The following is a 21,905-nucleotide window of genomic DNA, read 5'->3' as shown; positions in this document are numbered from 1 at the left end:
GCCGCATACGAGCAAGCCAAAATGCTAGACTCAAAACTCTTTATGTCCAATTGAAAGCGAAAAGATGTTGCATTGTGATTTAAACACACATTTATTACACCAATTTGATTTTTTGGATCCACTCCACGCGCATTATTAAGCCAGAAAGATGCCTCTTGTGTGCTGCGTGACCATTAAGTGTACATCAACATTCAATATAGATTTTCAAGAATACGGCTCTATAAATTCTCAAAGACTCATGGTAAAATTCAGTTTGTTCACAAATATGCGTGTGTAAGTCTAAAGGTTTGTATTTTTCTTTTTCGTTTGTAGTAAAAGGCTGCCACAGCTTCTTGTTTTCACCTTTCGAATAGACCCGCTTAAGGACTAGTATGTAATATTGTGTATAATATACGTACGTAAATACGTTGATTAGGATTTCAGCTTAGCGAAAATTGAACATTTTAACTATTTATTTGCTTAGCCTAACATCAATTTACAACAATATATCGTCAACCTTAAGCTCTGTTCCGCACTGTACTGTGCTGACTGTACCTCAAAGCTGATCTTCTCTCTCGCTCTCTTTCGCTGAGGCAGCATCGCACCATCTCGGTCGCAGGCTCGGCTCAAGAATTCAATTTGTTTGTTTATTATAAACATTAGAATTTAAGGTTTAAATACATGTATTTCTTCCGCGCGTTAAGTTTATTCTGAAAAAAAAGTCACCTTAACTATGATAATGCTACGAGACTAGGATTTACGTTTAGAGATTATCAATACTAAAAAAAAAATTAGGGACCTCTGGGTCCCACGGGTATGCTGGTTGGAAAATTTCAAGTTTATTTCATATTCAGCCATCTTCTTGTCGGGTTTTTTGTTGCAGGTTTACGGCAATGCGGGTGTTTATACATTCATATATATTATCTAATATATAGTTGTTTGCATAGTGTGGTGTTCTTGGGTTGTTGGTAGTACATCAATAATTTATTTATGTATAATGTAGTAAAAAGCAAGTGCCACGGACGAACCCTTGTTGGTGACGTTCCTTAAGAGTCTACAAATTAACCATCTATTCGAAGCAAGCGTCTTCGGTCCGTTGTCGTAAGGTCCGTCTCCCTATATCGTTGTCTGTACCGTCCGTCTCACGGTGTCCGGCCGGAATTATCGCCACACCCTGGGGCTAGTAACCGTGCAGTTACTCAATTCGTCTGCGGTGCCCAATCCATCGAGAACGAAGATTCGATCATAAATTGGAGAGGAATGGGACTGCAGGGAAGTTATATTTGAGTTTGGTTTGTGTTCTCGTCTCGTATTGAGTTGCTACTGGTTTGCGTTTGGGGCTTTGTATGCTCCTCATACAAATCAATTGGAATTTTTTTTCGCATTTGCTTTGAAATTCGCATAGTTATGCTAACATCCTATCTTTACCGCGTTAATCAAATCGTTAATCAAGGATTCGACTCCGGCCTTCTTTATATATGTGTGTGTGTTGTTGGGGATTTTGTGGGCTGGTTTACTTTGGAACATTATTTCTTACATCTTAATACACGCTATGCATCATCAACTTGCTTAATTCTGTGATAGTGTTCTTTCGGTACTGCTCATGCCTGCCGTGCGCCTTTTGTTTGCCTCTTGCTGCCAATGCTTGGACTTGCTATTCCTGGCCAGTATGGTTTTGGGTTATATAGTATGGTCTCAACCGATCCTGGCTCTCTGACATGGATATACATATATGGATAACGAAATACATACATACACATAGAGAGAGCGAGAGAGTTGGCTACTATTCGGTATTTCTTTTGGGTTATATCTCCCTTCCTCCTCCGATTTCACTGGATATATTTCTGCTCGCTGCTACCACTGCCTACGCATCCGCCACCGCCCTTCTTCGTCGTCTCCGTCTGCCAGCTGGTTCTTTGGGCAACCAGCGTCTTGGCATCCTTCTCCTTGGTAGCTAGTAATTGAGTTGACCGATCCTCCTTTTCGTTATTAAAACTCATGCGCGGTCCACTCACTTTGGACTTGTGAACTGGCTATGTCCATTGGAACAGAAACAGAGATGGGAACCGTGCCATATACTGGAACGTACACGGCCAACAGAGCTGGGTAAGCCGAAAAGGGCGTAGCTGGCGAGGAGAGGGAAGCGGCTGATGGATGCCTTGCGGCTGGGAAGTAGAGCGGCACTAGGTAGTCGGAGTGGGATTGGGATCTAATACCGAATGCGAAATATATCTGATGGTTATTCTGGAGGCTCACGGGCGGCGGTTCAAACTGAATCTGCTGCTGCAGTTGATCTTGTTGTTCTTGTGGGGGCTGTGGCAATTGCCATTGCCTACGGGATGCGGCTGGCTGGGGAATCGGCTGCAAATCGGCAATGGCAGCATGAACACTTCACCTGTGAGATGCAGCTAATATCGTGTAAAGAAATTAATGGCGTTTAAATAAATTTCTGTGCATGGTTATATGGATGCGGTTTTTGAGATCGTGTTGTTCTATTTGATCTACCTCTGTGCGCCATGTGGTGGAAGCCACCACCACCGCCTCCACCGCCGCCGCTGCCGCCACCACCACCGCCGCCGCCTCCGTGGATGGGCATGCCCATGCCCATGCCCATACCCATGTTAACGCCCATGCCCATGTTCATGCCCATCGGGTGCATTTGCTGCATGTGGTGCGGATGCGGGCCGCCCATGTTGTGGTGGTTGTTGGGGTGATTGTTGTTGTGGTTGTTGGGATGGTGGTGCTGCATGTGGTGCAGCGGCGGATGGTGTTGTGGATGTTGGTGTGGATGCTGTGGCTGATGATGATGTGGCGGCATATGCGGATTATGGTGGTTGTTGTGATGGTGATTATTGTGGTGATGCGGCGCGTGCATCGGTCCACCTGGACCCATGTGCGGCGGACCACCGCCTCCGCCACCATTGCCACCTCCGATCTGGGCCATAAACTGGGCCGCCTTGGCCTTGCCGTGTTCCTCTGCAAGACGCACCCAGATTGGCTGGGATCCGCCCTCCGGCACCGTGTTGTTCAGCGCCTTAATCGCCTCTTGCGCCTCCTCACGCTTATTGTAGCTGCAAGCAAGAGAGCAGGTTTCAAATGGGGAATCTATGTAAGTGTAGTTGATCCATCAATCGAACTCGCGATTAATTTGGTCGTGATAATAGTTTCAACATATGTTTCACCAAAAATCTCTTTCACTGAGCACACAATTTAGTAGGTCTGGACGCGAATCGAGCACTGTGACCTAATTTCAAATCACTCCCGCAGATCGCACCCCGTACTCACCGCACAAAAGCGACGCCACGCGGTCGTCCAGTCAGCTTGTCCCGCAGGATGTTGCGCTGAACAATCAGGCCGTAAGGCGAGAAAATGCGGTCGAGCATATCGTCGTTGATGTTCCGCGATAGGTTGATGACGTACAAATTCGTATCCTTGATGGACTGCCCACCGGGTCGGGCATACGACACCTAAGGGAAGCAAAAAAGCGTCACAACGGAGCCATGGGAATTCGAGAGGCTTATAACGCACCTTTAATCGCTTGTTGCGCACATAGAAGCCATTAAGCTTCTGGATGGCGTCCTCTGAGTCCGACTCCGTTTTGTAGTCCACGAAGCCGTAACCGAAGCTATATCCGGTCTGTTCCGTTGGCGGGCATGCGAAGAAGAGGGGATTGTAAGCTGCATTCGTGTGTATGCAATGTGCGACAGGGATGGCACCTGTGACGTGCAATTCACCTGGTATCCCGGGCAGCCAGGTACCCAGGCACCAACAACCGAACTTACCTTGAAGTCCCGCATAATCTTGCAGGTGTTGATGGGCCCGCAGCCGCTAAATAGGTTGTACAGCTCGCGATCGGTCATGTCCTGCGGCAAATAATTAATGATCAAATTGGTGGCGCTGGTGCGGTCCATTTGCTGCATCTGCATCTGTTGCTGCTGTCCTGAGGAGCCATTGTTGCCCTCGTTACCCTGGCCGTGGTGTTGCTCCTCGTCGCCAGAATGCTCCTGGCCGTTACCATCGTTGTCGCCTTCGCCATCGCCATTGCCATCCCCATCCTCCTGCTGCATGTTGCCGTTGCTGTCGTCGTCATCGTCGGTCCCATCGTCACGGCCCACATTATCGCCAGAATCCTGCACCGCAGCAACGAAAAGAAAAGACGGGTGAAAACAGCTTCGTTAAAATTTTCCAAAAACTCACCTCTATGTCGGAGGACTGCTTGTCATCGTGCTCCTGGCCCTGCATCTTCTCCGCGTTGGACATGTCCTTCTGTGTCAAGTCTTGATAGCTCCTGTTTGTCTGTTTTTCGCGTGTTTGCGTCGCAGTTGGCGCCACAAGCTGCAACGATACAAGAAAGTGCAAGTTAATTATCTCGCGAAGCAGCTAAAGAGGGATTCCAATTGGGAGTCGGAGCAGGGACAAGCGATAGTCCTTGTTGCGCGGCTGTCGAATGCGGATTGAGCGCAAATCCGGACTCGGGACTCCGGAACTGCAATTCCTCTCGGCAAAATCGGAATCCGAATATGTGTGTGTACATCTCGGCAGTCGATACAACGACCAGAATCGAAGGGGGACGGCGCACGATTAGCTGGAATGCGGATGCAATTGGTAGCCCGCCACTGCCCTCCCCTGGCATTTTTGGGGGATCCGTACCCGGGAGTCCCTGCGCTCCCCGCAAAACTAAGGAAAAGCTGCTGGAAAAGTAACTACCAACACGAAGTGCACCAACACACGCGCACTCTCGCATACAAAAACGCACACACATACACACCGCGATGCGTGCGCATTAGTTGGCTTGGGGCCGTGCAGCCGAAAAAAGCAACACTGAAGAGCGTCGGGAACACGAAGTCCGCGGGAAATGGCCACCGGTGGCCAAGAAAATACTCCGCAGGTGCAAAATACTCACTTTTCAGCAAACGGCTTCACTAACTGCACCGGAAAGCAGCGGGAATTGTGCACTTTTTGCGTTTTCAAACGATTACCATCGGTGTCAATTGTTCTTCGATATCGGGGGCGATTTGTATCGGAACCTATCGGGGCCAACAACTTTTTGATAGTTCGATAACTCATACTGAAAAACCAAAAGTATTTTTATACCATTTTCAATTATTGTTCAAATGTTTAGTTTTAACGTTACTTTATGGAATAGCAGTTATACCAAAAACAATTTTTCCCCAAATTTGAACTGTGAAATATACCAAAACCCACAAATACCATTAGCGGCCGTGCTGCGATGAATTGCAATAGATCGTTATCGAAGTTCGGCTGAGAAGTTAAAATACACTGTAAAAAATACGATACGTCTGGGGGGAAATATATTGGTCAAGAATGTTGCAATCAAAAAGGTCAACCAAAAGATCTCTGGATTTGGATGGTACTCTATACTCTAGGTCATTATTAACACATTAAGCTTTATTAACACAAAAAAATTAACGTAGCAAATTCTTAAATGCTAACGAAATCCCTACAGCTCATTTGGCATTTCCGATTCTGATAATCCAAGTCCTACTCGTGGTGCGAGTAGTGCTCATAGTGCTCCGAGTGGTGCACCGGCTCCTCGTAGTGGCCGTGCTCGTGGTGCGACTCGCTGTGGTTTTCGAGGACCAGTCCGTGGTTGTGGTTATGCTCGCTCTTTGGGTGCAGGATCTTCAGCTTCTGCTTGGTGCCGCCGATCTCGATGGGCTTCTTCACCAGGTGCTGGTCCTCCTTCTTGATGTAGACGGGCACGGCGTGGTAGTGGTGGAACTTGACGCTCTGGTGCGAAGTGGCGTGCTTGTGGTCCACCTCGTGGTGCAACTCCGTCTCCTCGTGCTCCGGCTCGTACTTGACGTGGTGCTCCGGCTCGTGGTGCTCGTACTCCTCGTGGCCCTGGTGGTAGTCGTGGATCTTCAAAGCTCCACTCACGGCTAGAAGGGCCAGGCAGGGAATCTGCAGGAGTAAGTAATGCAATCAATGCAGTAATCCATTTGATATTTGCTATGTAAAATAACAGCACTTTTAAAGAATTAACTTAAACGTATTGTATAAAATCCTGTCGAACATTTTAGACTTTTTAAGCTACCTCCAAATGTGAAGACTTCGTACAATACGCTTTTGCTAAACACATTGCTGCAGGAATCTACGAAATTAGGAAGTTTTTATTGGGTTTTTGATGTTCCTTATTGGTTTCAAAACTTCCATTTCATAGAAGGAATCTATCTTTTTAAGGAATTTCGGTTTGGGGTATTCAAATTTCGGTGCTTACAGCCAACTTAAGCATGGTTTTCTGGATGTTTTGTATCACACACTGAGGCACAGTCAAAAAATATTCGAAACTGTAGTCCGTTACGCGAAGTGCTCCTCTTGGCAGTGGCAAACTGAATGTGGCTTTGCGTTCGGGACCAGATTCGATTTATACCCGGTTTGGGCCAAAGCCAACCAAAGCTGGCGAACCTGTGTAGCTGTAGCTAGTTGCGGCAGGCGAAATGTGAAATGTGCAACAGCAGCCACACAATGGCAACACACGGCAACGAACTTCAGACTGTTGTTGTAATTTATGACCGCTGCCTGCCACAATTGTTTTGGAAAATTTGGAAAATAGGTGCGTGCGATAGTGGTTCAATTAAAGCGGATTACGTATACGGCATGTGGCCTTTGCTGCGGCGGTGGCCAGTTTCCTGCGCAGGAGAAACCAAAACCCGTTGTCAATCAACGGGTTAACAACCACCTAACTGGAAAACCAGTTCGATGCAAGTGCAAGGCAATTAGACGGTCATAGATAACCAAATGGATAGCCAAAAAGTCACAAAACGGGAAGAGAGGTCCATTGTAATAGATCAATTTTGATCACTGTCGAATTCTGGCCCTTATCAATGATAGGCTCTTCTGAAGTCCCAGAATAAACATACACAAATGTATGTACCTAGGCTAGTGGCATCGATCAGCGGGGAAGTTCTATAAGTTATCAGCCTTGCCTATCGTTGCCCCAATCCTGACGATAGCCACCGATAGACAACTTCCCGATTGCTCTCGACAGCTCACTGGATGGGCCAATCCCTGATGATTAATGACGGACGAATGATGGATTGAGATGAAGAGAAGGGATTTTCGCAATCCCCACTGCAAGCTGCATGTGCCGGGTGAAAGGTGCGTCCACTCCGATCGATAAACGAACGGAGTGAGCAATTAAAATGCAGTACATTAGATAATGACTTCGGCGGCAGGTTAACGACTCCACTTGGGAAGCTCGCGAATTGCATAGCCCAAAACCCAATTCGTTCCGAAAGCCAAGATATACTACAACTTGGAGCGATTTACTGGGTTAGTGTGCTCTGGGCGGGCACGAAATGGCGGCTGTGTGCACATATAATCGATTTGAAAAGTAAAAGTAAACTGCTTTCCCAGTCGCACGATTTGCATAACAGCCACAACGCCACCACTCTAGTCTGCAAAGCCCATGTCCGACATGTACCCGACATGTCGAGCAGTTTTAATTATCAATCTGGCGATAAATCTCCTTATATAACGCTCGTATTGACAGGAAGAGCCGCCTGCCAAGTCTGCTAATCAAAATCAAAGGAACAGCGCCTTTACTCCGTCCATCGGTTCAGTAAAGGTTTGTTTCCTAGACCTAGATCCCACTTTCGTTCCGTTTGCTGTATTGATTTCTATTGCCTTTGCATTTTGTCAATTTGATGGCTAAAACGTAAATGTAAATGTACTTATTTCACTAATTTCATATTTAAATATGATCTATCTTACCATTGAATAGCCCTTTTATATGGCCTGAATATGGAATGTCGTTGAGCTCGTAATTAAATTTCCAATCGAACTGTATCCAAAAATAGGATATTCCACTTTGTATTCCATTTTGTATACGAATAAACATAAAAATATATGTCCCTTTCAGTGTAGGGTAATCAATTTCTTAACAAGAATTTTATATTGTATTTTAAATATTTTGTATGAATAAATATTTTAAAATAAATATTATAACATTTCAAACACTTGTATGAATAACATTCGTCCGGTTATTTGTTCAAGAGGGATGCCAATTTGATCTTGCAAGTAATCCCACTTAAGAACACATACACTACACTCAATGCTCGACCGGTAGGAGAGGTTACTTGAACTATTTTGCGACTGTAAATTAGAAGACATCCCTTACAGTCTTCACTAGAACTAGTTGGGAATTATAGGGCTACAAGAAAATATTTTTCCTAACACATACGTACATACATACATAAGTACGTACATACATACATACATACATACATACATACATACATACATACATACATACATACATACATACATACATACATACATACATACATACATACATACATACATACATACATACATACATACATACATACATACATACATACATACATACATACATACATACACATACATACACATCCATACATACACATACATACACCCATCGGTACATACATACTTACATACATACACCGGTACATACTTACATACATTCACCGGTGCATACATACATACACCGGTACATACACTACACTCACTGCTCGACGGGTAAGAAAGATTACTTGCAATATTTCGTGACTCTAAATTAGAAGACATGCCTTACAGTCCTCACTAGAACTAGTTGGGAATTATAGGGTTACAAAACAGAAAATGTGTTTCCTAAGCATATATTAAAAGCGGCAATTACTATGTGTTTCAACAGTAAGTTAACCATTCTTCAGGCTTTATTAAAGACAATTTTGAAATGTTTTAATATTTATTTTAAAATATTTATTAATAATAATAATAATAATAAATAATAATTAAATAATAATCTATTATGTCATAATTATATTAGTGAGTGAAATAGTGAGGTCTTTTAAGTGAGTAGTAAAAATTGTCTTAAATAAAGCCTGAAGAATGTTTAACTTACTGTTGGAACACATAGTTATTGCCGCTTTTAATATTTGTTTGTCATTCGTCTTCGTGCGTCGCAGACTACACATTTTATAGCGTACGCCATCCGCTATGAAGGCACTGAGCTACCCGGAGTGATCAGGTACCTTACCTTATGGTCATTTTAACTCGATCACTTTTACCCGGTATCGCTTAGGAAATCAGAGTGACCGAGGGGAAAATATAAAAAAAAAAATCGCAATATCGATATTTGGGCAAAAACAATATCACGATATAAATATAAAATTTTCAGAAAAAAATATTGATATATTGATATATTATCAACAACCCTACTGCGCACTCGAGATGGAACTGGGTGACTCCAAGCTGCGTGCGGTCCGGGTGCTGGGACAGGGCACCTTTGGCCGGGTGTTCCTCTGCCACCAGAACGGGGTGCGCGGCCAGCCGGACAGGAAGGTGTGCGTGAAGAGGATTATCGTCCGGAATCCCAAGACAGAGCTGGGACTGATCAAGGAAGAGGTGTACATCATCTCGCAGCTGCGCCACCCGCACATCGTCGAGTTTCTGCGCTCCTTCAGCCACGCGGGGACAGTGAACATCGTGATGGAGTACGTGCCCAACGGAACCTTGAGAGATGTCATCCAGCAGCTGCCTTCGGGCACTGGGGGAGTCCATCAGGAGCGGCTGTTGCGCTACTTCCGCGACATGGTAGTGGGGCTCGAGTATCTGCACATCCGCTGCGTCATTCACCGGGACATCAAGCCCGAGAACATGCTCCTCGACGCCAACGACCGAGTCAAGATCGCCGACTTCGGGATCGCGAACGTCCATGCGCCCAGCACTCAACTGCAGGCGGGCATGGGCACGCCTATGTACATGGCCCCGGAGGCGATGTCTAGCCAGGGCAGGGTGGACTTTAAGTCAGACGTGTGGTCGTTGGGGCTGGTTCTCTACGAGCTGTGCCTCGGACGCAGCCCCTTTGCCGCGTTTCTCGACAAGAACGCCACCCCTGCCGTACTGCATACCGTAGTGCAGACGCTGGTCCGTCCCCGGCTTGACTGCCAGCTCATTCGGCGTCTCTACGATCCCGTGTGGGCGCAAGTTTGCGAACTGATGGTCGTCTACGAGCAGGAGCGCCGTATTTGCCTGCCGGACATCTTCCATCTCGACGCCAGAATGACTGTGGCACTCTACAAGCAATACTTCAGCTACAGCTACTAACGGAGGCGAATGGTCAGCTGGTCTGCGTAGGAAAACCTCAACAAATATTTAATTGTACTCTAAGAACTAGGATAATTTAAGTTTTGTATGCCCTTGTGCTTTTACCAACTATTTTCCTCCATTTTCCAAAAACAGTCTCATTGAATGTCATAAACGTAGTCTTTAATTTACATCTGTCTACCTAATGTACATTAATCCTCTAAAGCTTCTGGCCCTGCTGCTGCAGCTGGATCTTACGCTTCAGGCTCTTGACCAAGGCGTTCTGCTCCAGCTGCTGTTTACTCCGCTTGGGGGCTACCTGCTCATCCCCATCCGCATCTCCATTGGCAGCGCCGCCCTCCACCTGCTCCTTCCTGCGCTTTAACTTCTCGCCGATGATCTGCTGCATGCCCTTGGTGGCCTTGTAGTGGGAGTGGGTGGGATCGATGTTGAACTCATGCGACTTGTAGACGGCCTTGAAGCGGTTATCATTCAGGTTCACCTGGAAGTCGTCGTCCAGCTTCTCCAGATTCTGTGGCTGGTTTTTCGATTTCTTCAACTGCTGACGACGCTTTCGCTTTGAACCGTTCGCTTCCTGCTCTTCCTTCTTGAGGATTTTGGTCAGGCTAAAGTGCTGCTTCTCGTCGCGCCCATCGCCATCGTCCAGCAGTAGCTCCAACTCCTTCTCCTGCTGCTTCGCCTCGACATCCTCCTCTCCATCGGTCTTTCCCTTCTTTTTCTTTTTCTTCTTGTCCTGCTTGGTCTTAGGAGGAGCGTAGTCTCCATTGGCGAACTCTTCGGCGAAGTAGGCGTCATTCAAATCGATGCCATCGGGCACCATGGATTCGTCACTGTCCTCACCGGGATCTCCTCCCCTCGCTTCAATCTGGCGCTGACGGCGCTGCTCCTTGCGCTGCCTGTTCTTCTCGCTGCGTTTCTGGATCACCTTCTCGATGGGCGTGAGGTCCGCTTGGGCTTGCTGCTCTGGTTGGTCCTCTTCTTGCTGGGGCTCCACGTTCCACGTCATTTCCATTTCGTACTTCTGCTCCTTCTCCTGCTTTTCCTGCTCCAGTATATCGGCCAGTAAGTTTTTGTAGGCGGCAATGCGTTCTTGCTTGGAAGGCTTCTTAGGCTTGCTCTTCTGCGGGTCATCTGAAAGCCTCTCTTGAGGTATCTGCTCCGCCGAGGACTCTTCCCCTTCAGAATCCTCTTCTTCACTGCTGTACGCTACTATCTGGCGCAGCTCCTTGTCCGTGAGCTTGTCAACCTGCCCGCTGGAGAGTTTGTCGCCCAGCTCACGTCGGTCCAGCGCCGTTTCGTCCCAGGTTAGATCCACCTTAGCCTGCTGCAACGCCGTGGTGGTGAACTGGCGCGGCTTATAGCTGCTGGCATCCGGCAGCTCGAAGCATTCATCCGACGGCGTGTCCTCCTCGAACGAAGTGTCGTCCGGGATGAACCGCAAGTCCACGCGGGTGGCGGAGCTCTCGTACTCAATACCATCGCACTCCTTGTAAACTTTGTCGGCCGTGTCAATGCTGTCGCACTCCACAACAGCGTAGTAGTAGCGAAGGCGGTTTAGCTGATACTGACGCAATTTTTCCATGTGGTAGTCCTCCCCCTCTTCGGCATCGCTGTCCTGCTGACGTACCAGCTCCTCATCCGAGTCGTCTTCTGGCTCATTGCGCTCCACCAGTTCCTTTGGACCGTGCACTTCCTCCTCGGCCATGCGCTCCTTCCCGAACTCTGAGGGGTATATCTTGACGCTGAGGATGCTGCCGCCGGGCGGCAGGAAGGAGCTGAGCATAACCATTAGATCCTCGGCCCGGATGCGGTCCCAGTCCATGTTGCAAACAGCCAGGCGGCGTGTGCTCTCCTCGGTGTGCTCGGCATCGTTGTCCAGCTCGCCCCACACGTGGTCTATCTGCAGTTCCGGACCCTCGTCCTCATCATCGCTGTCCTCGTCGGAGGAGGAGTCGGTAAACAAGCGGCCTTCTCCGCGGGCGTAGTCTATTTCTGGGTTGGTCAGGCGCTCGCGAAGACTCTGTGACACCTCAGAACTATCGCTATCCAGCGCATCATTGCCCAGGTCGTCCTCCTCCTTCTCCAAGTTGGCAATGGCCCGCTCCTCGGCGCGCCGCTCCTGTTGCTCCGCCTCCGCCTCGGAGTCGAGATCGGGAACAGAATCCTTTTTAGCGGGCTCCTCGTCGCTGCTGCTCTCATTCTCGTCCAGTTCATAAAACTTTCTGAGGTCCTCGGCGTTGCTTTTGTTGACTGGGCGGCCGTACTTGTCCACGGTGTACTTCACCTTGAACTTGTCGTCCGTGAACATGCCCTGGAAACGCTTGTCGATTTTCACCTTTCGCTGCACCTTGGGCACACCGCGAAATCGGGGATCGGCCAGGAGGTGCTGAAACCGAGAATCCTGCCAGATCCCATTCTCCGAATCGGTGACGCCAGCTGCCCTCCCCATGCTGGCCTTGGAAGATGTGGATGCCTCCTCCTTTGAAGTCTTCTTGGCCAGCTTCCCGGACTTATCCTTCTTCTTGGCCATATTTAAGGGACCGCTGTAAATTACAAACAAAACCAAGCACGTGCGGCGCGGCGGTTTAGTTATCGATATCAGCTGAGAACGATAGAACTTAGAAGCTGATAGCCCGCCTATCGTCTAACGCATATCGCAGCCCACCGAAAAGTCATCGATGACGACTTGTAGTTTACCAATAAGCAAGTGTTTTTATTTAACTTTTTTAGAGTTTACGGAGTCCGGTTACAGTAAAACAAGTCCGACCAAGACGATGCCTGCCGTTTCCCGCTCCGGCCGCCAGTGAGTCCAATCCAGCGCCTCCAGCGGATCTGCGATCTTTAGAGGATTCTCCACTGGCTGCCTGCGTGGATGTGCTCGTACTTGGATGTTTGGATGTTTGGTTGCAGCAGAGGGACAGCGCAACGCCAAGAAATAGCAATCAGTTAATTGCCGCGATTACGCCCGAGTAGTCGTCAGATAACCCGCGAGAACCACACAACGCGAAAACCGCTCAACTCCACGGCAGCAGCAGCAACAACAAGAAACGACTGCCAATAGCGGTAGCGGTACGAGAAAAGCGGAGCAGAGCGGAGCGGAGATGACTAATAGCTCGGAGGGCAATGGCAACGGGGGCCGACGCACTGTCGACTGGCAGAGATTCGGACTTGGAGGTGACGAAGATGGGGATGTGGCGGTGACCAGCTTTCGCCAGCGGACCAACAACAATACTGGCGGATTCGTGGATCTGGGTAACGAGTACACGTATGCGGCTGGTGGCCACCATGCATCAGGGGCCAATGAAATCTTTGCGGGCGAGCAGGGTGACAAGCCCTGGTAAGTGAATCAGGCAACCCTTCTGGACAGGATCCTAAGCCGTTTACTCAACAGGTGGCGCTCGAACTTCTTCATCTCCCAGCCCGTTCTATTCGGCACCTGGGACGGCGTGTTCACCTCCTGCCTGATCAACGTGTTTGGAGTGATCGTGTTTCTGCGATCCGGATGGATCGTGGCCCAGGCGGGCATTCTAAACGCGGTGTTGATCATCTTCTGCACGGTGGTCATAGCTCTGGTCAGCGTTCTATCGGCTATCGGTATCTGCGAGCGATGCCGTGTGGAAAGCGGCGGCGTGTACTTCCTCATAGCTCACACCTTGGGTTCCCGCTTCGGTGGCGCCTTGGGATTGCTGTACTGTTTTGGCCAGGCTGTGGGATGCGCCCTCAACGTAATGGGATTTGGCGAATCAATGGCTGGACTAGTGGGACTCGAGGGCAGCAAGTGGGCCATACGCGGGTTCGCTACGGCAGCGGTCCTCCTGCTTGGCTGCATCAACGTGGCCGGCGTCAAGTGGGTCATCAAGCTTCAGTTTATACTGCTCATGATACTGCTGATCTCGGCGCTGGACTTCATGGTGGGCAGCTTCACTAGTGAGGCCAGTGAGTATTAAACATTGTATTTTTTAATGGGCTTTATTATCCAAGTTCCATAACTAATGCCTTTTTAAGTAGATTTATAATAATCTGTCGAATTTGGTTGAATTGTGGTGCGAAATTAGTTGCAAAGATCTTATGATAGCAAGTAATTAATCCGGTTTCCTTTATAGGTGGCGGCTTTAATGGCTGGGCGAGCGGAAACTTCATGGAAAACCTATGGCCAAAGTACGACGACGGCTACTCCTGGTTCCGTGTGTTTGGCGTCTTCTTTCCCACCGTCACCGGAGTGCTCTCGGGCATCAACATGAGCGGCGACTTGCGCGCGCCGTCCACGGACATTCCCAATGGCACCCTTGCCGCCTTTGGCACCTCGTAAGGATTACCCACCTCTGGGACATTCCCTGGTCACCAGTACCTCTTGACATCCGATTAACTTGCAGCACGTTCCTGTACTTGGTGTTCGTGCTGTTTTTGGGAGCGACCTGCCAACGAAGCTTCCTGTATACTGACTACATGATCTCCGTCAAGGTGTCTGCTGTGCATTTCCTGCTGTTGGCCGGCATTTACGTGTCCAGCATGTCCTCCTGCCTAGGTGCCATGTACGGTACCCCGCGCGTCCTCCAGAGTATCGCCAAAGAGAGCGTTATTCCGGGCATCGATATCCTAGGAAAGGGTGTAAGTACCAAATGGTAATGGGATGGAATACTTAAAAACATCACGGGAGCTCTGAAAACGATGGTCAATAAGCATAGATAAACAATAACGAACTCAATTTTTTGAATTTTTCGCTAGCGTGGTCCCAACAAAGTGCCTTTATACGCAATGGCCATCGTGGCCCTAGTCACTGTCACCTTCATTATCGTGGGCGACATCAACTTCTTGGCGCCGATCGTGACCATGCCCTTCTTGCTCACGTATGCCTGCATCGACTACGCCTACTTTGCGCTGGCCCAGACCTTCGACATTCAGGAGCAGCGCGAGGAGCGTTTCCGCATCCAAGCATCGAGTCCCAGCTACGAGACGCGTCGTTACGGCAGTGTTTCGGATACAGGCAACGACCTGGACTTGCTGTTCCCCGACCGGGTGCGCCACAAGAACCTGCAGAGTCCACAGAACTCACCGCTGCACCAAACAGTTCCCCTGGAGTTTGACAACGAGGGTCCCAGCACCTCCAACCAGGCGCAATCCTCGAATTCTTCAGAACGGAGAATGGGACACGAGGCGGACACCACAGTTGCTGTCGAGCAGGCAGTAGGGCAGGTCGGCGGCGAACAGGAACAGGAGCAGGGCGACGATGTCGAACCGATAGCCCCGATCCGCCCGCCCATCCACTCCAAGACGAAAAACTGGTACTCCGGCTATTGCAATCGCTGGGCCTCGCTGCTGGGGGTAAGTCTACACGAAGCAGACGACGCTTCTCATTAGACCTACTTATTTTTGTCACCACTCTCCTTGCAGGCCTTCACAAAACTGCTGGTCATGCTGCTAGTCAACTGGTACTACGCTCTCACCTGCTTCCTGGTGGTGTTCGTCGTATGGTTCTACGTGGGCACAGCCAATCCGGCCGTGAAGCCGGGCCTCACTGCGGAGTTTAACTTCTTCGCCTGGCTGAAGAGCGTCATATTCCGGTGCTTCGGGTGAGTTAGATTTGCGTTTCTGAAGTTTTCAACTAAATGCCATCCCGCTTCTTTTGGTGCACAGCAAACGGATGAATGAGTACGAGCAGATAGTCGTAACACCCTCGTGTCCCGGCGTTGATCTCTCACCCACGCAGCTCAACGAGCAGAACGAGGACTTTCGTCCGCGGCCCAACTACCATCACTCGTCCGTCATTGAGGGTCGCCTCATCGATGACATCTAGACCCCGTCAAGAATCTAGGTTCACCTGGATGCGGGGTGAGCAACAGGGCAGGCGGTGTGGCTGTGGAAAGCAATAGTCGAGAGCATTTCTCTGCCGCCAAGCAGTACTACGTTAAACTAAAGTGAAGTGAACTAAACTTAACCCTATGTGTGTTTGTAAATCTGTAAGAATGTGTTAGGATAGTTAGGATAGCGACAGCTGAGGTCACGATGGTAGTATTCCAAAATCGGTTTTGGTTTGTTTTGTTTTAAGAATTTTAAAGTCTGTGACACATTTTAATTGGGACTCTCCCATGATGTAGCGATTAGATAAGAAAATGTTGATAGTAGTATTGTATACGTTTGTAACGAGTTTTAGGTTTTTGCTAGATATAAACTTTCGGAGGTCAGTCAAATCAAATTATACTACAGTTGTGGAGTCTCCGTTTTGACCACAGCTGCCTAGTCCGGCGTTTACCACCGTGTCCATCCACGCCCCGCCCACACGCACACACACTCATCAGAGAACACTCACACAACAACTCAGAGCATTTTCTAATTATTAATTGTATTCTTAAGCTTCGCATTCTTTCGATGTGTTCCTTGCTCGCATAGTTCTTCAACGATTACTCCTTAGTCGAGAGCGAATAAGTTGTTGCTAAATGGATATGTTTCCAGTGTTCCGCACACAAAACAGAGCGCATTTTGAGGAGACATATGTGATACTGAGATAATAAGTGAACCAAAAACCAGAAATCAAACTCGATGATTTGGCGCCTTGCATTTAAGACGACAACACACAAGAAAGCACAATGAAATTGTTAAAGAACACAAGAACAAGCCACATAACACAAAATACACAATACCTAAGCTAAGCTGTAATCCTGCATTACCATGTCGATGGACAATAACAGTCCTAATTGATAATATATAAAACCTGTACCCACGTACACACTCGGCATAAGATATCAGCAATAACCGCACTCTATATACACCCAATATATGTATATATATCACTCGCATATATCCGATATATACACCTCACGTTGATTGACTAATGTAACCGACCCAGGAGTGTTAAGAAGATGACTAACGTATATTTCAAAAATATACCCAATCGTGTCCCTTTTTGTACGTGTTTAGCCTAATTAAACCTAGTTCTACGAAACCCGTTCATCCCACGGAAAACCCGCATGTAATAATAACAATAATAACACAATAACTGGGACGTGAAATAAAAACTTTATTAAATCACAAAAGTTTGAGTTTGGCGCCAACGAGGGTAATCGATACATTTTCAGGGATGCATTAAGTACTTATGGGGGATTGGCTTTGCCAAAATGTCTGCAATATTGGCGTTCTCCTAAATAATAGCGGAGCTATAATGAGCTCCGTATGACAGAATTATGTTTTGTTACAATATTTTCCCTTACAAATCCCTAAATGAGCTATGGTTTTGAAACCAGGGCTGCACACCCAATGAATGCGGCCGATAACCGACCCCACCTAACCTCAAAGCTACAGCCCAACAATATTCGGTTAAATTCCAGATCAGATATCACCCACAACAAGTGGGTCTAGGACTTGACCTGCCCACATCCCACACCCGCCATGAACAGCTTAGTGCGACGCAGCGTCCAGCAGCTGAACCGCTGGCGTACATATTGCGTAAAACACAATGCTCCGGAAGCGGCTTCTCCCGGCCGGAACGCAGGTGAGCCCATTCTGGCGGAGATGTGTTCCTTTTCAAATTGCTACCAGTGGTCTATGCTCGCCAACAGGCAAGCCCATCTACGAGGAGTTCATTGGCCGCCACCAGCGACAGGCACAGTGCAGCATTGTGGTCCAGGTGAGCTCCGAGAAGTCGTATGCGGAGTTGTATAACTACTGCAGCTACTTCGGCTCTATCCTGGGCGCCCACCACTACTGCGTGCGGCAGGACGAGACCCTGCACTACATCCTGTTGGAGTACGCCACTCCGGGCGAGGCGGCGGCTGCCATCGGAGCGGGAGTCACCAATGGCGAGCTGAGCGGCGTGCCCGTGCGATCACCCTTTTTGTGGTTCCGAGCAGCGGGAGGAGGCAGGCGGAGCCCGAAGTTGGTGCCCAATCCAGCGCCCGCACTGCTCTCCTTGGACGGCACCCAGCTGGTGGATCAGGGCCAGCTCCTGGGGCTCCTGCGAGGTGCAGCGGACATCGAAGAGCAGGTGCTGCAGCTGTACGAGCACACGCGGTTGAATGAGCTGGGAATCCGCATGCGTTTTCTAGCCGCCCTGCAGGTGCAGCAAGCCATTGCCGGCATGTTCCCCGCCGCCCAGGCCCAGCCCTTTGGCTCTTCGGTCAACGGATTCGGCCGGATGGGCTGCGACCTGGACCTTATCCTGCGCTTCGACAACGATATGGGGGCTAAGAGCCCAGTGGAGGCGGCGGTGCCGTCGCGACTCGTGTACCACACCAAGGAGAACCTGAGCAACGGACGCTCGCAGACGCAACGCCACATGGAATGCTTCGGAGATATGTTGCATCTGTTTCTGCCCGGCGTGTGCCATGTAAGGCGTATTCTGCAGGCAAGGGTGCCCATCATCAAGTACCACCATGAGCATCTGGACCTGGAGGTGGACCTCTCCATGAGTAACCTGTAAGTGCCGTTCTTTAACATCCGTCTGTCTGCTTCCCGTCCGCTGTGAAATCTTTTTTTTTGTGGGGGTCGCAATCTTTATTGTACTTATTGTTCGAACTGGGTATGAATTCTTAAGTCTATCGTAGGGTCACTTGTCGCTGCTAACTAGATATGTATACACAAGGCGGGGCTTCAGCGGCGGTAGTTGCTGGCCTGTTCCTCCTCCTTTTTGACCGCCTGCACAAGCACGAAGCTCATCACGGCGCAGATGACGTTGAGCAGGCCGAGAGTCATGGCTAGAGCCACAATCCAACCGGTTTTGCCCTCGAAGAACCAGGTCAGCTCGTCCACGCATCCGTTGAAGAAGGCGTTGCCACTGACCGTGTCGCGGCAGGAGCTTGGCAACGGCTGGCGCAAGTCGAGATAATCCCATGGCCCGGAGGCCCCGCAGCAGCCAATGTTCTCCTGGATCATGGTCAGCACGTAGTTCGAGTACGTGTACTCCGATGTGGCCACAAAGCCGCGCAACGAAACATTCAGCAGCGGCTGCAGGCTGGAGTGCATAGTGCTGAACTGCATTAGGACCGCCGACCCGGCCACAATGGTGATGAACCCAAAGACCTGGGTGCCAACGAACACAAACAGAGCCAGGGTGTTCTCCATGAGCGCGCTCAGGCAGCCGAGGAAACTGACGGCCATCATCACAATGCTGATGCCGATGAGCACGTACACGCCGATGTAGAAGGACTGCGCGTCCAGGATGCGCAGCCAGTCGTTGAAGCCTGGCTCAGCCCTCAACCAGACCGTCAGGGCGAACAGCGCTGTGGATATCATCCATGCCACGATGTTGAAGCAAAAGAGCGTGTACTTCACGCAGCCAATTTGCTTCTCCAGCTGCTCCTCGGAGGCTCCATAGCCGATACCCATCGTTTGGGAAGCTGGAATGCAAACGAAGGATCATTAGGTGAATGAAAACCAGTGCTTGAGCTGAAAAGGCAGTACAAAAGGGGCGCTACTAGTTGCTGACTAGGACTTCAGAAAACAGTGACTTGCTCCTGGCTAATTGTCGAGGAGCTCCATTGAGTCACATACCAAAAGCTCGCCCTGGTCGCGTTTATTAATCACGATGTTGCTTGGCATTTGTGGTTGATTCTCCCCGCCCTTTCCCGCCACTCACTGTATCATCGTTGGCCTTATCGGAGCTGTGTTTAGCAAATAGCGTTATCAGCCACGCACTAGATGATTAATACGAACAATTGCAACACCAAACTATTCAAGAGAATTGAAATGGGCCAGGTACCGGAATTACGGGAGTATCCCTGAGTTTCCCCAGCATTCAAGCATCACTTTTTGAAAACAACTTTAAATCAATATTTGTAAGACGTTTGGAACGTGTGGAAATACGTTTATCCATTGGCAACGTCTTTTGGGTGTGGTACCCACACCGAACTTCAACACTAATTCGTTAGCACTTCAAAAAAATAGACCATCTTAATATAACTGCGTAGAGCTGCGAATTTGTATGCACTTTACTAGGATTCACCTTGTTTCGGTCGATACTCGTGGGGTCAGAAGGAAAAAGTAGTTTGCTCAGTGGCGGACTAGAAACAGATGTCCGCTTGGCTCGTTCGTTGAAATCGTTTTGACCAGACCTGCGGTTCGGCTGAGATACGCGGTGGTGACAACATCCAGGCTAGTAGGGCCGTACAGTCAGGCAGGGAGAGCGGCCTTAGATAAGAAAGCTTCCTCAGCTCGATAAGATTAGATAGCGACAGGTGCCGATTGCCAAATGTCGTGTATTTGGTGCGCTGCTCTCCCGCCGCGGCAGGTGAATCAGTCCTCTCCGCGTTACTGACTTCCCTGGCGTGCCGATGGCCATGATTCACATCCATTCACCCGCCCCCGATAAGCTCCCCGCTGCACTCACATCCGGCCAGTGGTGGGGGTCAGTTCCACGGGCTCCACACTGTTGGTTGTCTCATTGAACAAGGCCACGCCCGTTTGGTTGGAATTCTCTCCCCTTGGGGTGGGCGTTCACTGCTTGCGTTAGCACGAAATATGTTTTAAGAATGTGGTTTTTAAACGGAATCCCTCTTCCAGCACTGGCTTCTATATGTCGGAACTGCTTTACATGTTCGGTGAAATGGATCCGCGCGTACGACCTTTGACCTTCACCATCCGGCGCTGGGCACAGACCTGCGGCCTAACGAATCCCTCGCCTGGTCGCTGGATCAGCAACTTCTCGCTCACCTGCCTGGTGATGTTCTTCCTGCAGCATCTGCGCCAGCCCATCCTTCCCACAATTGGAGCGCTGGCAAAGGCGGCGGAGTCAGGGGATTCACGGGTCACCGAGGACGGCATAAACTGCACCTTCACCCGGAATGTGGATCGACTGGGCTTCAGAAGTCGAAACCAAAGCTCACTGAGCGAGTTGTTGCTGCAGTTCTTTGAGTTCTACTCGCAGTTCGACTTCCACAACCGCGCGATATCCCTAAACGAGGGGAAGCCTCTGTCCAAGCCCGACCACTCGGCCATGTACATCGTAAATCCACTGGAGCAGCTACTAAATGTGAGCAAGAATGTGAGCCTGGAAGAGTGTGAGCGGCTGCGCATCGAGGTCCGGAACGCGGCTTGGGTTCTGGAGTCTGAGGTGGAGAATGCCTCCGTTCCGGAAGCGGACGGCCAGGAGCTTTCCTGGGGCCTGTTGAACCTGTTTAAGCATCCCGAAAAGGCCGTCATTCGGCCAAACATGTTTTTCAAGCCGCGCATGGTCGAGGTAAGCGATCTCTTCGAGCAGAAGGAGGCGGGAGCAACGTCCAGCTCCACTGCTCCCAACCAACCAGCCATAACCTACAAGAGTGCCTCTGTGCGGCAGCAGGTGCAGAGCATCAAGGCTGCTACGCGCTCCGAACTAAAGCAGCTGCGCGGATCGGGCAGCTCAGTTCCGACGAACAGTCCCAAGAATCGGCGGAGCAGCAGGTGATGCTTCTAAGACTGGCACCTCCCGTGTACATACTTAGGATAAGCCACAACTTCACATTCAAGGTGGGTCAAGCTTAAGGTTAGGGCAGCCGCAGTTGGCTGAATTGAATGTTGTTCATACTTTTAAAGCTCCTGTTAGTTAAGATAAGTCTATGATCCTATGATCGAGTCGACTTTGAGTATTTAAACCGATTACTATTGACGAATGAGACCAAATGTAGCAGGGCGGGAAATCTGTGAGATCTGTGAGGCAAGTCGAAAAGAGCTCAAGAGAGCAGTAGTTATTTGATTTTGTGGATGAGCAGGTATCCGTAAGACATACTTTCCTAGTTAAAGTAGTAATAATTCTGTTTTTTATGATAATAAAACGAAAATAACGTACCACCATTCCTGCCATTTGGTTTTTCACTCGGAAAATAACACAAACATCCCAGCTCACCCCTAAGATGTGCGAA

General features: G+C 49.2%; 7 protein-coding genes across 13 annotated transcripts; 3 read left to right on the top strand and 4 right to left on the bottom strand.

Moving 5' to 3' along the window:
• Positions 1-2,278: 2,278 nt before the first annotated feature.
• On the bottom strand, positions 2,279-5,036 carry LOC6555729 (sex-lethal homolog). 5 transcript variants are annotated; one of them, XM_026983078.1, is made up of 7 exons: positions 4,691-4,708; positions 4,177-4,314; positions 3,762-4,109; positions 3,508-3,615; positions 3,265-3,446; positions 2,485-3,050; positions 2,279-2,387 (listed from the first exon to the last, which is right to left on the bottom strand). In XM_026983078.1, the coding sequence occupies exons 2-7, from the start codon at positions 4,237-4,239 to the stop codon at positions 2,371-2,373; spliced, it is 1,284 nt and encodes a 427-aa protein (XP_026838879.1). In that variant the 5' UTR covers positions 4,240-4,314; positions 4,691-4,708; the 3' UTR covers positions 2,279-2,370. The 5 variants fall into 5 exon arrangements, with proteins under 5 accessions (XP_026838879.1, XP_001982498.2, XP_026838880.1 ...); XM_001982462.3 differs by lacking the exon at positions 4,691-4,708 and adding an exon at positions 4,883-5,036 and having other exon boundaries at positions 2,364-3,050; XM_026983079.1 differs by having other exon boundaries at positions 2,364-3,050; positions 4,687-4,751.
• A 302-nt stretch (positions 5,037-5,338) lies between these two features.
• On the bottom strand, positions 5,339-6,367 carry LOC6555728 (histidine-rich glycoprotein). The gene is made up of 2 exons (XM_001982461.3): positions 6,221-6,367; positions 5,339-5,904 (listed from the first exon to the last, which is right to left on the bottom strand). The coding sequence occupies exons 1-2, from the start codon at positions 6,233-6,235 to the stop codon at positions 5,482-5,484; spliced, it is 438 nt and encodes a 145-aa protein (XP_001982497.1). The 5' UTR covers positions 6,236-6,367; the 3' UTR covers positions 5,339-5,481.
• A 2,601-nt stretch (positions 6,368-8,968) lies between these two features.
• On the top strand, positions 8,969-10,172 carry LOC6555579 (CBL-interacting protein kinase 25). Its single transcript, XM_001982460.3, has 2 exons — positions 8,969-8,998; positions 9,149-10,172. The coding sequence occupies exon 2, from the start codon at positions 9,202-9,204 to the stop codon at positions 10,075-10,077; it is 876 nt and encodes a 291-aa protein (XP_001982496.1). The 5' UTR covers positions 8,969-8,998; positions 9,149-9,201; the 3' UTR covers positions 10,078-10,172.
• Positions 10,173-10,217: 45 nt separating this feature from the next.
• On the bottom strand, positions 10,218-12,676 carry LOC6555578 (ESF1 homolog). Its single transcript, XM_001982459.3, has one exon. The coding sequence runs from the start codon at positions 12,605-12,607 to the stop codon at positions 10,277-10,279; it is 2,331 nt and encodes a 776-aa protein (XP_001982495.1). The 5' UTR covers positions 12,608-12,676; the 3' UTR covers positions 10,218-10,276.
• A 38-nt stretch (positions 12,677-12,714) lies between these two features.
• Positions 12,715-16,799, top strand: LOC6555577 (solute carrier family 12 member 8). Its single transcript, XM_001982458.3, has 7 exons — positions 12,715-13,414; positions 13,469-14,013; positions 14,181-14,382; positions 14,451-14,685; positions 14,803-15,399; positions 15,469-15,647; positions 15,712-16,799. Exons 1-7 carry the CDS (start codon positions 13,179-13,181, stop codon positions 15,869-15,871), a joined length of 2,154 nt encoding a protein of 717 aa, XP_001982494.3. The 5' UTR covers positions 12,715-13,178; the 3' UTR covers positions 15,872-16,799.
• A 537-nt stretch (positions 16,800-17,336) lies between these two features.
• Positions 17,337-21,886, top strand: LOC6555575 (poly(A) RNA polymerase, mitochondrial). The gene is made up of 3 exons (XM_001982456.3): positions 17,337-17,563; positions 17,631-18,486; positions 20,569-21,886. The coding sequence occupies exons 1-3, from the start codon at positions 17,461-17,463 to the stop codon at positions 21,449-21,451; spliced, it is 1,842 nt and encodes a 613-aa protein (XP_001982492.1). The 5' UTR covers positions 17,337-17,460; the 3' UTR covers positions 21,452-21,886.
• Positions 18,522-20,394, bottom strand: LOC6555576 (tetraspanin-2A). Of its 3 annotated transcripts, none has more exons than XM_026983164.1 (2): positions 20,121-20,394; positions 18,522-19,406 (listed from the first exon to the last, which is right to left on the bottom strand). In XM_026983164.1, exon 2 carries the CDS (start codon positions 19,393-19,395, stop codon positions 18,661-18,663), a length of 735 nt encoding a protein of 244 aa, XP_026838965.1. In that variant the 5' UTR covers positions 19,396-19,406; positions 20,121-20,394; the 3' UTR covers positions 18,522-18,660. The 3 variants fall into 3 exon arrangements, with proteins under 3 accessions (XP_026838965.1, XP_015008787.1, XP_001982493.1); XM_015153301.2 differs by having other exon boundaries at positions 20,012-20,392; XM_001982457.3 differs by lacking the exon at positions 20,121-20,394 and adding an exon at positions 19,561-19,980.
• Positions 21,887-21,905: the final 19 nt, after the last annotated feature.

The sequence above is a fragment of the Drosophila erecta genome, unplaced genomic scaffold (genome assembly GCF_003286155.1).
Source record: "Drosophila erecta strain 14021-0224.00,06,07 unplaced genomic scaffold, DereRS2 tig00000283-arrow-arrow-pilon, whole genome shotgun sequence".
Taxonomy (NCBI): Eukaryota; Metazoa; Arthropoda; class Insecta; order Diptera; family Drosophilidae; genus Drosophila; species Drosophila erecta.
This window is presented reverse-complemented; position numbering and strand designations above follow the sequence as displayed.